Source organism: Azolla caroliniana, unplaced genomic scaffold, assembly GCF_043228905.1.
Source record: "Azolla caroliniana isolate FFs.n. ecotype wild unplaced genomic scaffold, voAzoCaro1.0.p SCAF_16, whole genome shotgun sequence".
NCBI lineage: Eukaryota > Viridiplantae > Streptophyta > Polypodiopsida > Salviniales > Salviniaceae > Azolla > Azolla caroliniana.
Genome location: NW_028230451.1, coordinates 2,579,672 through 2,597,271, shown reverse-complemented (window position 1 = coordinate 2,597,271; position 17,600 = coordinate 2,579,672). Strand labels below are relative to the sequence as shown.

General features: G+C 37.9%; 1 protein-coding gene across 2 annotated transcripts; it reads left to right on the top strand.

Annotated features, from left to right (window-relative positions):
- Nucleotides 1–6,299: 6,299 nt before the first annotated feature.
- On the top strand, nt 6,300–16,544 carry LOC147853567 (glutamate receptor 3.6-like). Of its 2 annotated transcripts, XM_087332182.1 has the most exons (7): nt 6,300–6,376; nt 7,845–8,009; nt 8,386–9,776; nt 10,335–10,615; nt 14,937–14,968; nt 15,103–15,512; nt 15,879–16,544. In XM_087332182.1, the coding sequence occupies exons 1-7, from the start codon at nt 6,334–6,336 to the stop codon at nt 16,362–16,364; spliced, it is 2,808 nt and encodes a 935-aa protein (XP_087188308.1). In that variant the 5' UTR covers nt 6,300–6,333; the 3' UTR covers nt 16,365–16,544. The 2 variants fall into 2 exon arrangements, with proteins under 2 accessions (XP_087188308.1, XP_087188307.1); XM_087332181.1 differs by lacking the exon at nt 6,300–6,376 and having other exon boundaries at nt 7,132–8,009.
- The last annotated feature ends 1,056 nt before the right edge of the window (nt 16,545–17,600 follow it).

The window sequence follows — 17,600 nt, the reverse complement described above, 5'->3', positions numbered from 1 at the left end:
AAGTTGGTCTCATTGGGACCCTTCTGTCAGGAGCTGCACAAGCCTAGTTTGCATAGTTGGTCGAAACTTCATCACCACTTCTCCAAAATTTTCCTGCCTTTCTGACAGAGTTCGAGGCGACATTTGGGGATATGAAACGACACCGAACTACCATTACCAAACTCTATTCATTACATCAAGGTATATGTCTAGTATCCGTTTATGCCTCTGAATTTAGACAATTAGCATGTGATGTTCAGTGGGATGGCCAAGCGCTTTACGACCATTTTCGTCAGGGCCTTCGAAGTGAGATAAAAATTTACTAAACTTTTCGGAGCCTACGTCATTGTCGCAAGCCATCACGCAAGTAGTTAGTTGTGACAATCGGTTGTTTGAGCTTTGTCAGGAGGAACCATCAACTTCAAGGCGGTAACCCTCTTCGAGATCTCCTCCATCTTCATCGTATGATGACCCCGTGCCAATGGAAATTGATCGAGCTCCCGCCCCGCCACTCACCGAGGCTGAACAGAGGTATCACCGATGTAAGAGACACGAACTAATGTAAGCATTAGATAAGGATAAAATATAGATCTAGATAGAAAGGAGAGAGAGAAAGAAGGGTGTTGATCCATTGGACCACCCCCGAGCGAAGGGATCAAGACGGACTCGAGCCTCGATCGGCATCCCACACCACTGTCGTGGCATCGAGTCGTACCTGGTGCTAGTGCGCTTGCTACAAGAGTTGACCCACCACAAGACAGAGTCTTGACGTAGTCAACAAGATGATCCAATGAGGGTAACTAGGCCTCTTATTTATAGTGATACCCAAGGCCCCCAGGCAAGTTCACACTTGGCCTAATGGGTTGTCTTAATCCTGAGGATTAAAAGTAATCCTCCCCTTCTTTACACTCTCATTTAACCCTCACACTTATCCACGTGTATAGAATACTACGGTAAATTCTCACCACGGGATATTATATGGTCATGCCTGTAACAACCGATCCAACAAACTATGTTTATATTGTGGTGCATCCACTCATCTCATTCGTTTTTGCCCAGTTAAGAATAATCAACGACAATTATCTACAAACAATATGACTAGACGATCCCAACAACTGGAAAACGATGGTGTCCAACCACAATAGGAGCCATGTGGTTGGAAAATCCACATTCATGTTGCTCCCATAGTTCGGCTACATCGATAGAAGATTTCTCCTTCCCAGTAAGCATCCATTTCAAGTCTATTTCAATTAGGTCCTTAGCACTTCTCGATTCCAGGGCAACATCGCGTTTTATGGACGAAATGTTCGTTTGTAAACATAAATTTCTAGTTGTCTGATTGTCCAAGCCAATCCCAGTGGAAGCTTTCGATGGATGCATGCTTTCTTCTGGAGCAGTCACCGAAGCCATTGTCCCACTTATCTTACAACTCAAGGACCACTAGGAGTTCTTAACATTTTACATTATCACTTCACCGCGACATCCAATCATACTTGGTGTGTCCTAGTTGAAGGCACAAAATCCAATTATCGATTGGCACAACCACTCGATTACTTTCTCGCAAACCAGCTCGGAGGTGCCAGCAGTATCTTATGTTGCAGCAACAATATGGCACTAATCGGGTTCAGGCGCTCACCCTTCCATTAAAGAAGGAATCAGCTCCGAGGCGGACGCTCATTTCCTAGTCACAACGAGGAAAATAGTGCATAGTGCCTTTGAGTCAAGTAGTCCAATGGAGAAAAGTACTGACTCACTGTCGTCAAAGTATGAAGAGTTTGGGGACGTGTTTGAGAAAAAGAATGTTGATCGCTTGCCCAAGCATCGACCCTACGATTCTCCGATCGATCTGCAAGAAGGTGCCAGTCCTCCCTTCTACCCAATTTATGAGTTGTTAGAACCAAAACTCCAGGCACTCCGAACTTATCTCAACGAGAACCTTGAAAAGGGTTTTATTCAACCCTCAAAATCACCACCTAGAGCTCCTATTTTGTTCGTGAAAAAGAAAGATGCCTCCTTACGCCTCTACGTCGACTATCGGGGTCTAAACAAGATTATTGTTCGCAACCACTACCCACTGCCTCTCATCCCAGAGCTGTTGGATCGACTCCGAACTGGGCGGATCTTCTCTAAGATCGACCTACGGGGAGCATACAATCTAGTACGGATCAAACCTAGAGATGAATGGAAAACCGCCTTTAGAACGCGCTATGATCATTTCGAGTATAAGATAATGCCTTTCAACCTCACTAATGCTCCTGCAGTATTTCAACATATGATGAATGACATCATCCGAGAATATCTGGATCACTTTGTTGTGATCTATCTGGATGATATCTTGGTCTTCTCTTCGAAAATCAAGGAGCATATTCAACATGTCAGGTTAGTCCTCGCGAAACTTTGAGAGCATGGACTCTATGCTAAAAGTGAAAAATGTGAATTTGATCGTACTTCTGTAGAGTTTCTTGGGTATGTCATCTCGACACAAGGAGTCACAACGGACACACGGAAAGTCAACATGATTCAAGAGTGGGTTGTCCCAACTCGGGTATGAGATGTGCACTCATTTCTTGGTTTTGCCAAATTTTATCGTCGTTTCATCAAAGGATTTTCAATGATTGCACAACCTCTCATTGCTCTTTACCCGCAAGGATGCTACTTTGGAATGGACAACAAGTGCACAAAAGGCATTTGACTTGCTGAAACAAATGTTTACTATGGCACCAATCCTTTTACATCTTGACCTCACTAAGCCTTCCAAGTCGAAACAGATGCTTTCGATTTCGCCATTGGGGCAATCCTCCCCTAGCCAGATGAGGTTGGTGTGCTTCACCCAATGGCTTACTACTCCCGCAAATTCACGGCCCTAGAAATCAACTACCCCATATATGACAAGGAGCTTCTCGCTATTATTGTTGCTTTTGAAGAATGGAGACCCTATTTGGTCGGGGCGCAACACCGTATCCAAGTGGTTACCAATCACAAAAACCTAATATACTTTTCTACCACATGAACTTTAAATCATAGACAAGCGTGTTGGTCAACCTTCTTGGCAAACTATGATTTTGAGATAATCTTTCGACCTGACGCTCAACACACGACAACCGATGTCTTTTTCCGTCAATTTGAGTTAGAGCTCACTCCAGAGGACGAAGCCTATCTCCAACAATCCAAAAGTTTGTTAAAGGATGACCAATTCTACAACTTCATGACTTGCTTGCTCCGGGATGACTCTTTGCTCAATCAAATAGCAGAAGCCATTACGACTAACAAGTTTAGAGTGGCTGGGGAAAAGGGGTGGCATGAGTAATTGCAAGGCTTGTGGAGCGAGATTGGAGGACATCGCCCATTGTTTAGGGAGTTGCCCGCGAGCCTAAGAAGTTTGGACGAGGAGCTTAAGAATTATGGTTCGATGTGGGTTGAAGTTCAGGTATCAAATGCAACAATTGTTTGGTTAGCTATTGAGTCGGCTGCATGGTTTCATGGGTGGAATGGAAATAGCCCTTCTTTAAAGGTGGTGAATGGAACAATTCAACTTGCGGCTCAAGGAGATTCATTCTACATACAGGAACGGTACGTAGATGTTTGGTTTTTAGTGGTTGGCCTTATTGTTTGGCAAGTGTGGGTATCTATGTGCAAGGAGTCGTTTACCAGGAAGCGAACCCCATTGGTTGAGAGCTTAATGATGATTTGGTTTAATCTGATTTCTACGCTGCAAGGAAAGTTTGACAACCTTTAGGGGCCCTCTGATGCGAGTGAAGAAGCTAGATACCGCTTCCTTCTTAAATGGAGAGGTTCTCCGATGTTACAAATGGTGGATGGCAATGCAAAGTGGATTTATCAGCCACCCCGGTGGCTGTTTCCTCCTAGGGTACCAAACACAGAGGTAGGTGATGAATTGTGAAGAGATTGGAGGGTGTCTTTGCTGAATCTGGGTTGTGTGAGGCTCATGTTGAGGGGAGTCTGTCGAGTGATTTTGTGACGAGGCTTTGTTGCTTCATTTATACATGATGTTTTCTTGTACCCATTGCAAAGTGGCTTGTAACATATGAGTTATATATTATCCTATGTACTTATTCTTAACTAATGGAAGTATAATTTTTTTGGAAAAAAATATATAAAAAAAAATGTCACCATATAGTTGATATTGTCTAAAAAATAGAAGATGCATTTGTTATTCTATGCTACATTGTTTTATGTGTTAGCTATCAAAAACACATTGAATATTTTCAAGTTTAAAATTTCAACCACTGAATGAATGAGTCATGCGGTATATGTTGACTATATGCTTAGATCCTTTTGTGCACAAAGACCAAAAGCGCTTTTACTGTCTTTAGTCTCCCCATATGTAGCAATCACATGAATTAGAATTGAACATGTATTTCAATACAATATGATACATGAAACAAGAAGAAATCCATAATAACATGTATTTTAATACCATATGATACAAACATTGGGTAAAACTCGACGAACCATATGATTAGTATCTTCATTAGGTAAAACTTGGTCATCCATCCATATACACTACAAAACTTTATGATATATAAAATGTGCCAAAGAGTATATTTATATACAAAAATTTTAATCTAAATTCCAAAAATCCCAATCCAGTACCTCAACAGAAAAATTGTCAATTCATGTTTACCATACACACCAAATATTTATGGCATACAATATGTGCCAAAGAATATATTCATATACAAAATGTGCAAAAGATTGTATTCATATACATGATCAAGAGTATACAAAACGAGGCCTTGCATCTACAAAATGTGGTCTCTACAAATTCGTTGATTCATATACATTTCGAAAGCATATACAAAATTGGTTGATTCATAAAAATAGCGAGGCAACTACAATATGTGTCATATACAAAAACTGTCATGGCTATGAAATCGGAAATCCCAAAATCCTTCAATCCCATTTCGCCATGTTTGTTCGAAGGAGTTGAACATCCTCATGTGCAAACCACTTCTCTATACACTCTAAAAAAGGTGTGACTATAAGAACCCACCCATTACTGATAAGAGTTACATGCAATCCACATGGTAGGCCATACTTACAAAATCGGATCCTGTCCCATCCTTGTGTGGCTTTATCAAAAAACCCTGTAGAATTAAAACAAGGGTTAGCACACATGCAGACCTGTTATACAATAGAAAGTATGAGGAAGTGGCATACCTTCCTTAGGAGTGATGTGCATCACTCTAGTTGACATCTTCCATTTCCAAGTGTTTAGACTTCGCAACTATCTTTGGCAAGCAATATATAACGAAATAGATAAACCCTAAACCCATTTTAACAAGCCATATTAACATTATTAAGAAATTACATATCATGAAAACACAAAACCTTGAGACATATACAATTCTTTGCATGACCCTAATTCCTTTTAACTTTGTCATCCCATCTTTTGATTCCAAAAACCCTAAACCCATTTTAAGATTTAAATAGATTTAATAAAGTTAAAAAATCCGCTTCAACATTTTAGTGTTGAACCCTAACCCATCCCAAACAATAAACCTTGATTTGAAAACACACTTTTACAAATAGAAAAGACGAACATGCAACTGTAATAAAATACATACCTAAATGATTTTCCAGTGGTGTTACTGATTGTAATGCAGATGGCGACGCTGAATGTAATGTCGAAAAATCTTTGATTTGAAAATCCCTCCAAATAGCTCAATCTCTGATTTGAAAAATGATGAGAAAACGGCAGACGCTTGCTTTTATACCCTAAATCCTTCTAAGTTTGGGTGTTTGATTTGGCTAGGGTGACTAAGAATTACGAGCAGGGCGACTGAGAATTATGAGCATGTGTGTTTGACAATTATGAACAGGGTGTCTGAATACTGATTGTGACTGATGGGTCGGGTGTCTGGATACAACTTTTTCACTCTCACGCATTTTTATTATCCACATCGGACGGTGCAGATTGCACGCGCCCTCAACTAAGCGACCGACACTGTCCATGCCCGTGATTCCCTCGCTCTTTAATAGTTGATAGCGATTAGACACTGCTTTAGGGGGGCACACATACACATACACATACACATACACATGCACATACACATACACATACACATACACATACATGCACATGCACATGCACACACACACACACATACACATACACATACACATACACATACACATACACATACACATACACATACACATACACATACACACATGCACATGCACATGCACATACACATATGTATGTATGTATGTATGTATGTAATGATTGATTGATGGATGGATTGGCTAAAACAAAATGTGATTCGTGTAGGATTGATTGATTTAGGGTTTTACTTGAAACCTTGTGTTGGTGTCATGTGAGATGGATGGATGGGATGGAGTGGGTGGGGCTTTTTGCAGGCGCACTATAAAGTTATGTGTGGGCTTACTTTACTCACTTACATACACGTCAATATGTAAATAAATAGACTGTTTGATGATCTCTTTACTCGTAACTGCTATGTTCTAGAGCTTCTGTTTACTTCATTACTTATTTTTCAAACCAAGTTTGGCTTTTGATCGAAGAAGGTCACTTGAACTGTAATCAACTATAATATATGTATACATATATATACATATATACAGTATTTATGGTGTATTTGAGACAAAAATCCATTAAACTACATATTCATTCTGGCACAAAAAATATGTTCAGCCTATATTAGTTTAGGGCTGAAATACAGGAAATCCAATCATCAACATATCTCAAAAATACATTAGAACTGGTGGCTGAATCTATTGATTATATATATTATTTATGATGTATTTGAGACAAAAATCCATTAAACCACATATTAATTCTGGCACAAAAAATATGTTCAGCCCATATTAGTTTAGGGCTGAAATACAGGAAATCTAATCATCAACATATCTCAAAAATACATTAGAACTGGTGGCTGAATCTATGTATATTAATCCCATATGTATAGCACACAACACAGTAAACCCCCCCCCCTATATAGCACCAAATCTATCAGCATCCAATATTGTTTTCAACCCACACATAATAGTACAAAATCCATTTAAATGCCATTATTACTTTAACCCGTATACAGCAGAAAATCCATTTAAATCCAATATTAATTTCAAACACATGTACAGAACAAAATACGCTAAACCTTACGTAAACTAAACTCACGTCTAGCTTTGTTCAGAAGCAATAGACATTCATTGTATAACGATTTTCTACTATTATATGAGGTTGTGGTTTGCTAAACGGTATAAGCAATCATATGCTTAGCTTAGGACAGAATGCTAAAACCCTATATATTTTTATCATTATCTAAAGTTGGGAGTTGCATAGTGAACAGTGTATAAGCATTTTTGCTTATTATTATAATATCTACTATACTTGAACGTCAACAATGATGCTCCTAGTACATATGCTTTTCTAGAAAGTGGTGATTTAATGCGTATATCAACAGCATTGCTAGCGCTAAGTTCAGAAGACCATGGCTGATGATGTGATCATTTGGTAGCTTACTACTGGCGGAGACTTTACTTCGCTGTAATCAGAAACATAGTCTATTACATTATTGAGATTTGGTATGCATAATTTCTGGTCGGAGCTTATATTAATGCCTACAATATATCCGTTAAGAGTTTTCTCTTCAATTCTGTGTAGCACAGTATGTTTAGAAGCTAGTTTCGATTGCCCATTTTATTTTCCAAATTTCTCTATTTCCATACATTAACGCCAACCTCTTCAGCATTATAAATAGAAAACAATAAAACCCAAACGTCACACAATATGAGAATACATTGTCAATGTTGTGTCTTGGTGTTGTGTGTAGAGGTCATGTTATGTATATCGTGCGTCATGAGTTCAAGTTTGAAAATAGGTGCTTTAGTGAGCTTCAATTCAACGATCAATGTATTTGTCCAACAAGCAATACAACTTGCCATAGATGATGTGAACAATGCAGAGGGTGATGTTCTACATGGATCAAAACTTGTTTTGGAAATGTTTGATTCTGGGCAAGATCCAGTGCAAGCAGCATCCTGTGGTAATTTCTTTTTCCCCCCTCAACTTTATTCTAAGATAATCATATCAGGCTAGAGAAGAACTCTGAAATATCGCGGGATTTTTCGTTATTTCCAGAATGTGCCTAAATGTTTGCCATTTCCTCAAATGCCCGTAGCCTGTGAAAGAGCAATCAATCATATGTGCTATTTGAGCAATTATATGTGCTACTTGAGCAATTAAATTGGCCTATTCATGCCTCTTTTGTTTCCCTCTTTCTGAGGTGAAGGAAGGGAAATCGGAGAAATAGCAAAAAACTCAGGGGGGGAGGGGATTTCTGGAGTTTTTGCCCATATATATAATGTTCAGATTCATTATGAAACTGATTAATACTTTCACACTTCATTATCTTCATGTAGTTGTTGAGCTTATGAAGGAAGGTGTCGTGGCCATAGTGGGTCCTCAATCCTCATCTGCAGCATCTTTTGCAGCTCACATAGGAAGAGCAACTAAAGTACCTTTTGTTTCATTCGGTGCTACTGACCCAAACCTATCTGAGATGCAATATCCGTATTTCATCCGTGCTGTGCCAAGCGATGTGTTACAAATGGACGCCATAGCGTCTTTTATTGCGAATTATGGATGGAAAGAAGTGGTCATGTTCCACATGGATGATGATTTTGGCATGAATGGAGCTTCTTCTTTGAGTGATTCCTTACAAGCAAGAAGTATGAAACTAGTCGAAAAAATTCCTATAATTCCATGGATGGACACGTCCAGCATTGATCAAAAACTTGAACAACTAATGAACCAACAAGCAAGGGTATTTGTATTACATGCATACCCGGATGTGGGATTGGCTATACTTCAAGAAGCATACAACCTGAATATGATGGGTTATGGATATGTATGGATTGCTACAGATCAAATTACAATTAGCCTAGAAGATACGCCCCTTACTCTAGGAGTAGTGAGAAATACTCAAGGCATCATTGGCATACGACCGTATATACCCCCTTCTTTGAAACTACAAAGATTTTTCAATTCATGGAACAAGAACTTCCCCACCCACTTCCATGAGCCAGACCACATCAATCCCTATGCACTGTATGCTTATGATGCTGTTTGGACAATCTCGTATGCTCTTTCTTCTTATCTGAAGACAAATGGGAAGATTAATTTCATTTCACCGAGGAAGATGCCCACTCAATCTGGGGGCAAATCAGAACTATCCAAAATGAAGATATTTGAAGCAGGGGAGGTATTCAAAGATGAGATTTTAAGGACACAGTTTCTTGGGACATCAGGTCTAATAAAGTTTGATAAGAACGGGGATCTGATTGGAGGAGCTTTTGAATATGTAAACATGGTGGGTAGAAATCCACATGGTGTAGGCTACTGGTGGCCTAACCACAAGACGATCTCATTAAACCCTCCCAGCGAGCATGAACTCCTAAATCTCACTAATATTCCACAAAATCCTGGTTTCTTATATCAGAGTAGTTCTTCAAATGTGACCAAAATGCCGATAATATGGCCAGGTGGTCTAACTGACACTCCGCGTGGTTGGGCACTTCCCAAAAATGGAAATCCTCTAATAATTGGTGTACCTAGAAAGGCTGGATATACTGAACTTGTTGGTGTAACTATGGATACCCAAAATCAGACAGTTATCGATGGTTTCTGTATACAGGTCTTTAAAGCTGCTTTGGACCATGTCCCCTATGATGTGCCATACAAATTTGAATTACTTGGGGATGGTATAACAACACCAAAATACAGTGATTTGATTCAGAAATTGGCAAATCAGGTATTAATTGTGATTATCTATGTTATCTATGTTATTCACTTTTGAATTCAAAGAGTATGTCATTGTATGAGTGCAAATCTAAAACATACGCAAAAATATACATTTGTTCCTGTATCGTGCTTCTCCTGGTAGATTTCCCTCATGTCAATATTATCCTCAAATAATAGAGACATAGGCTAAAAAGAGAGCTTCAAAGCACCAAAATTGATATTCAAATTGATAATCATTTTATAAATGCTTCAGTATAGGTTCTTGGTTCGGTGCAACTTACATTTCATTTAATTTATAGGACATCTGTATTACTCACATTACAAAAACCATAGGCTGCACAAAGTGTGCCTGTCTCTATAGACTGTCGTAACATAGCTGGGTCAATGAATGTGTACAAAGAAGGTTAGGTTACATGAAGAGTCGATTTAGTGAGGTTCTTCACTCAGAAGAGTATGTTTCTTGCTCATGCCAGTTACTTGGACACAATATAGACTATAATAATAAAAAGCCAAGTGCTTTAGATTGTTCCTTATATATATGTTTCTTTGATTTTCTCTTTATGGCCAGGAATATGATGCTGTGGTTGGGGATGTAGCTATTCTTGCAGACCGTCTTCGTATAGTCGATTTCACACAGCCGTACATTGAGTCTGGATTGGTTGTGCTACTGCCAGTGAAGGATAGGAGAGCAAATAGCCCTTGGGCTTTTCTTATACCATTCACATCCACCTTGTGGTGTATTGTACTTCTGTCTTTCATATTTACAGGAGTGGTCATCTGGATACTGGAGCACAATGTAAACGAGGAGTTTCGAGGTCCTCCAAGGAAACAACTTGTCACTGTCATGACGTATGTATTCCTCTGTCTGTTATTCATATTATGGCTGTATCCTAGTGGTACTCCAAGTTTTTACTAACTCATGCACCAGAGTTCAAATCTTACTATATATCTTTTTGATGAATGCATGACCTTCTGGTACCAACTGAGCTGCAACTGTCTGGGCTTCCTCTCTCTCTATACTTTTTTTCATCCTTGTTCTCTTAAAGAGATCCGTGGCAACCAACAGAAAAATGGTTCAGGAAAAAAAATGAAGTATACAAACACAATCAGTTGATCCATTTTATCAACAAACTTGTCTTTCTTTTAACAGTATTTCTTTTGTATTGCATTCCTTATGCATGCGTAAATCCAAAATTGTACTTCTATCCTCTTATCCAATCCCAATCAACAATCAGTTGATCCATTTTATCAACAAACTTGTCTTTCTTTTAACAGTATTTCTTTTGTGTTGCATTCCTTATGCATGCGTAAATCCAAAATTGTACTTCTATCCTCTTATCCAATCCCAATCAATAGGTTCTTTATCTATGAAAACCATGTACCCTGTCAAATATGTGATTTTAAGGATGCATCACCTAAGCATTTTGAGCTACTTGGATTGCCAAAAACATCTCCTTGCCTTCACTACAAATATATGGTATATGTAGTATTTCATCATTTATATTCTGTACATGTAAAACTGCCTTCATATAAGAGAGGACTCCTAGTTTGCTCAATTACTACGTAAAGCAAACAACTTCCCAATGCCAACCCAAATTTCATGTTCTCTGCAACAATGAAAAGTCAGATCTCAATGACCTCTCTCTCCACCTACAACCATGCAAAATAAAGATATTAACACAGTTGGCTGTTGAGCACAAGTCTTAGAAACCCACTTGAACATGTTATTGAAGCTCTAAGCTTTAGAAGATCCCTAGGTATGAATAACTGCTCATTTAAAAAGAAAACAAAGCTTTTAGAATAGAAACTCCGTTAAAACAATAAACGGGCAAGTTAAGACATTGTTTTGAGACCAAGTAACTGTCTGAAAAATCAACCCAAGGCTTTGTTCTAAAAGCTCTTGGGAACCTACTTATATATGTATATATGTGTATGTGTATGTGTATGTGTATGTATATGTGCGTGTTTGTGTGTATATACATATATAGATATACCTATACATATGTACATATGTAAACGTTGGCTTGGAGGTACCAAACATTAACTCAGGCCAAGTTCACATAGTTCTTCTGATGATATTGTCTGTCATCCGTTGATTTGTTATAACTTAAGAATAGGCTTTGGCAGATATGAATGATTCATTGTGTTTTATTTGAATGTGACTTTGTGTATATTCTTTTTTTTGAGATATATGTATGTATCTATAGATAGGTAGATACAGAGAAAGAAAGAAAGAAAGAACATCTTTTAAGTGGCCATAATGGCCTATAAGACCAAACAAGAGATAACATCTTCTTGGTATTCGTGCACTCCCGGATGACACAATTGGCAAATTATTTCTTCTATGATATTTGTGCATATTTGACCAGCTCAATTTCTAACTGATGTGAAGAAGTTTGTAGCTTCCCGATCACACTGCCCAGTGCATGTGACAGATGTATGTCCATATCAGAGGGTCAGATAATGAATCCATCCTCTGATTTGTGTAAAAAGTATGTCTTAGCAGGAGACATTGTGGAGCTGACCCATGTTTTGTTTCCCAAGTTGATTAATATCAGTTCACATCACTCTATTCTTTTCCACTTTGGTCTTGTTAGATAGGGACAATCCAAGCTGTTTTGGAGTGGGGTACTGCATTTATGCTTATGCCACGCTGCTGGAACCATTGTTGTGTTTCAGCATACCAGCAATGAATATCTTCATGTTCAATAAGTTGATCATAGATTTCCCAAACAAGCTTGGAACATAGGATGCAAGGTACAAAAACTAATAAGAGCAAAATCCTCTAATCTGGCTGAGTGTGTGACATCATGAAATGGTTTAAGAGATGGGGAGTAAAGGATCTATTGGAGCTCTCATGTGATGCTATGAAGTATGTGATCATTGAGGATAGATTACTACAGGCACTAAGGATGAAGCAACAAGATGCTAAAATGTCAAAATTGGAATATTACATTGCAAATATTAACCCCTGATATTGGCACTATGTAAGGAAAAATATGCCAGGACGTATCCAATCACATCATCTCACTACCCCCATGAGCCTTGGCTCTCGTTGAGCCTTAGCACTTCTTTGAACCCTCTCACACAAGTTAGGTGTTAAGGTAGATCATGGCATCATCACACAAACATGAAGATATGCAAGGTATGCTACGAAAGTCTAGTGGAGGATGGATATCATTTATTACACACTCAACATATAAGGGAATTTGTGAGAAACACGGTGACCTGCTAAACAGGTGTGATAATGTGAGCGTCATACTCGAATTTCCACCACGAAGGGTGAGCACAGATGTGCATGCATTATTTTTACATTGAGAATTTTTTCTACAGAGTAATAAACCCCCTTCTTAGGAAGGAGTCACATACAAGATGAGATGTTGCTTTGGTCCCATAGGTCAAAATTGGCTGCATGATGGACGATAAAATTTCTATTCTATTCTTGCAGGTGTCAAACATAGTTGGTTATTCATCCTTGGTTTGTGTGTTGAAGTTTCCTAATAGTATGATATCCCCCATAGTAGAAAATCTCATGATATTATCATGTAATGGTAGATATGGTGATTCTCCGAAAGGCACGGATCTGAAATTGGCAGGTGGAAAGTAGACAATTGCAATTTATAGTTCCATAAGGTTCCCTCGTTTGATTTGTATCCACATATAACGTGCATCTACATCCTTCTGCATAACATGCACTATATCATGAAGCTCCTTTTTGTACAACACAACCACTCCTTTGGAGTCTCTAGATTTTCTTGTTATCCATGGTTGGGGACCAACAATAGTGACTCCCATCAATATCCTTGAACATCGAGAAGTTTACTAACAATGCATTGATGGGTCTTTTGTATACATAGAAATATGTGTTCTTGAAGCTATCTTCAAAATACCCAGTATTTGATCTTGAGAGCCATTGTATTACCATATAGTCATGTGTAGGTCTCATAGGCCATACACTACCATGCAGCTCTCCTCTATAATAATGACCTTACCATCTTTACATACAGACTATCTTCTTCCTTTCATGTGTTTGGAGAGTATCCCTTGGGGGAGTATTGACATTACCGTACCATCTCTTCGTTTGGATAGTATTGATTGGGGGTTTACCTTTGGGATCAGCTGTAAAGAGAGGCAGACTCACAATAGGCAATTTCTTCTTTTGCATTGTTCAAGTAGAAGGTATTACTCATCATTTCATACAATGTCCGAATGCTCTTCAATTTGAACAATTCGCACAGCTTGATTCAAGATGGAGATCATTTTTTCTATTCTATTGTGCAATTCAGTGTGATCCACTCACTACCCATGTAGTGGTGATACTACTCAGTTGTGGTACCATTGTATTGCTTTTCATACACATTTATTAATATAATTGTGTTTTCTTTGACATTGCTTCCTTGGAATGAGAAGGCATACAGGCAGTATTATAGCCTCTTTGGTTCATGTTTTGGGAGAAAAAGGATAAGAGAGTAATTACATGGATTTCATGGGATCATTTAGCTACTCCCGAACAACTAGGTGGTGGTGCTGTTTTGAACTTGGATGTGTTTGATGACTAGGCGGTTGTCGTTGCTGCGAGATATGTGTGGACGAGATCAACCATTGGGCTTGTGTGAGGCAGTATTTTATGGAGATCGATGGATTGCTGCATAGAAGGGCAGAGATTCAAGTCATAGTGGAAATTGGTTAATAGTAAAATCTTGGCAAGAAGCTTTGTCATATTTTGAATGGGCACCATCATCTAGTTGACAACTGTCTTTTTCATTACAGAAGGAGTTACTTGTTTATTCTGTATTTTATATTGGCAAGGAAAAGAGATATTGGGATTTTAGTTCAACCATTTGTTTCGATTAGGGGTGATGGAGTTGGGTGATGTGGTTGATACGAAATCTTAAAGGTTTTTAGAATTTGAAGATGTTAAAAGTTCATTATGTGTTCTCCCAAATTCTGGGTTTAATTGGGAATAGTTGCAGAGCATAGCTTTATTGCATGAATCTTTATTGGTGCTAAGGAAAAGGTGGATGGATTGGTGTTGGAAGGGCATAAAGGTTCATTCCAAGGAAAAACGTTTCTTCTGCAACATATTCTTTTTCTTTTTATACCTTATGTGTCTTTTAAGTATTGCTGTGATATTTTAATAGCAATCTTAATGGAGAACTCTCGTATGCAGGTTCATTTTTTCAACTCTTTTCTACAGCCATAGTAAGTGTTTTTGTTTTTGCTTCTAAATTGGGCATTGGTTTGTTTTTGTAACATAAAATGAATAAGAAATAGGAAAACTGGGAACATGTAGAGAGATCAAAGCCTATTTCATTTATTTTTCTAATGCATTGCAGAGGAGGAGGCGAGATCGTTCCTGGGACGATTTGTATTACTCATATGGTTATTTGTGATTCTAATCATAAACTCAAGTTATACAGCCAACCTAACATCAATACTGACAGTGCAACAGCTTGCACCATCAATAAATGGGCTAGAGAGCTTGATACAGACGAATCTTCCAATTGGGTATCAGACAGGGTCATTTGTAAGAGACTATTTGATCAATCTCAATGTTAATCCGAGGAGGTTGAAGGATCTCGAATCACGTGAGATGTATGAGAGAGCGTTGAACCTTGGTCCTTATTCACAAGGGGGTGTTGCAGCTATTGTAGACGAGCTTCCATATGTTCAGTTGCTTCAAGCATCCAACTGCCGAAAGTACACAATTGCTGGCCAGGAGTTCACTAAGAGTGGCTGGGGATTTGTAAGTTGTTGTTCTTTCTTTGTAATATTTTATACATGCTTTTTTTTAAAAATCTACTTTATATGCTTGAAAGTTGCTTTTTCTTTTAAAGTAAAACTCTATCTAGGATGTGTATAGTAGCATTAATCCTGCAACAAACCTCCCACATAAATACCAATGTGCCTTCAAATAGAGGATAAGGTTAAATCAGAGGGCAACTGACGATATACCATAGAGGTTACTAGCAATATATCATGCTCGTGAGAGTTCAAAATACTTTCACCTTGTTTAGAAATGATGATATAGCTACCATGTGTTTGTTTGTCTCTGTTTGTGACGACTATATTCTATGTGACTTGCTTGACATGTTGCCATTGATCAAACTAGGCCTTTCCTCAAGGATCTGATATTACTGCCGACTTATCACAAGCCATATTACAAATGTCGCAATCGGGAGAGCTACAACGTATTAAAGATTATTGGTTTAAAAATGATGAATGCCAAAGTGAGAATGCTGATGCTACATCTAATCAGCTGGACATTGGCAACTTTTGGGGTCTTTTTCTCATATCTGGAGTGGCATCTGTGCTATGTGTAATTATACATATGTTTATAATGCTTCAGAAATATAAGCAACACCGGCAGGTGCAAGGGATTAATGTCTTTTCGAATCCGCGTTTTGTCAATCGTTTCAAGGAATTTCTCGAGTTTGCAGACAAATATATGAACGAAAAGAAAAGGCATGAGCATTGTAATAGTTCAAGCACGCAGCATTGCCCATATTGTGGCAAGGTCTTACATGTCTCATCATCGTCAGCACTATCTTCTACTTTTTCATCCTTAGAACCCCATACACTGGCACAAATTGATTGAAGTTATAACTTTAGGTAAAGCAAATATTTAGATAAATATACAAATGATTTGAAAATATGGTCAAAATATAAGTAGCTATTTGTTCAAGGTTGTGGAAACTTTGGGCTACTTGTACCATTAATGATTTTCAGAAATTTCACCAAACAATACAAAAATCATATGGAAAATACTATTAACCCATGTACTTCACTATTTTTTTAGGGTTGAATATCCTATTCCAATTCCTTATGGCATACCCTTCATGGAGTTCCTTGTTTTTCTTACCCTTAAATAAAGACATGTGTACAACATTCTTTATTAGTCTGCAACTTTTAGTTTCAATGAAAGTAGCGTATTGCAACAGTGGCAACTTATCTACCTTTTTAATGCATGTTGAAAAGCTTAGATGATGAAGAGTTTGCAATTGTCGTAATAGTTTGATGAAAGCTTAAACATAATAATGTAGAGATCCGATGTGTAGTGAACATATGGTCCTAGATGATCAACTCGAGTTCAAATGTTATAAACTAGATGCCATCCTTAATTAATAGGACAATAAACATTTGTTGCAAGTTATTGAAGTCAAACTTGAATTGCGTTGCATGCATTTTAGCTTTTGTTATTGAAATTTGTATTGAATTGAACTTATCATGGAATATTTTTAAAAGTTTGATAAACAATGGTTTACACTAGAATTGTATATTAATGGGGCATCATTGGCTGGTTTAAATTACACCAATGTTGTGATTATACAATCTAGATGTATATAGATAACATTACATATAATGATATTTTGGGTTGATTTGTTTCTTGTATCTGGTCTCATAGATCCTTATTAAAGAGAATGACTATGTGTACATACATAATGCATGGGAGATATATTGACGCCTCAATTAATGGATGCTCACACGGTTATGGTGAATACATAAACCTAGAGTTCTTATTGTATATAAAGGATTTTTTTGAAGCTTTTATTTCCTTTAAAGTTACTTACTTGATAAGATGTTGAGAAGGTACCCAAACACATATATATCAAGAGAGAGAGAGAGAATCGTCGTGGTTCAACCAAAATCCAAAATTCTCAACGATCGAGCTAAATCTGCATCTCCCAAATTTTTTTTACCCTAAATGAAACAAGTGATTAAATTGAGAGTGTAATCTATCCTTTCCATGAAATATAATAATCATGAAGACATAAGCAATTGCTCTTTCAAGTAATTACAATGCTCTCTACATATGATGATAACAACTATAGAG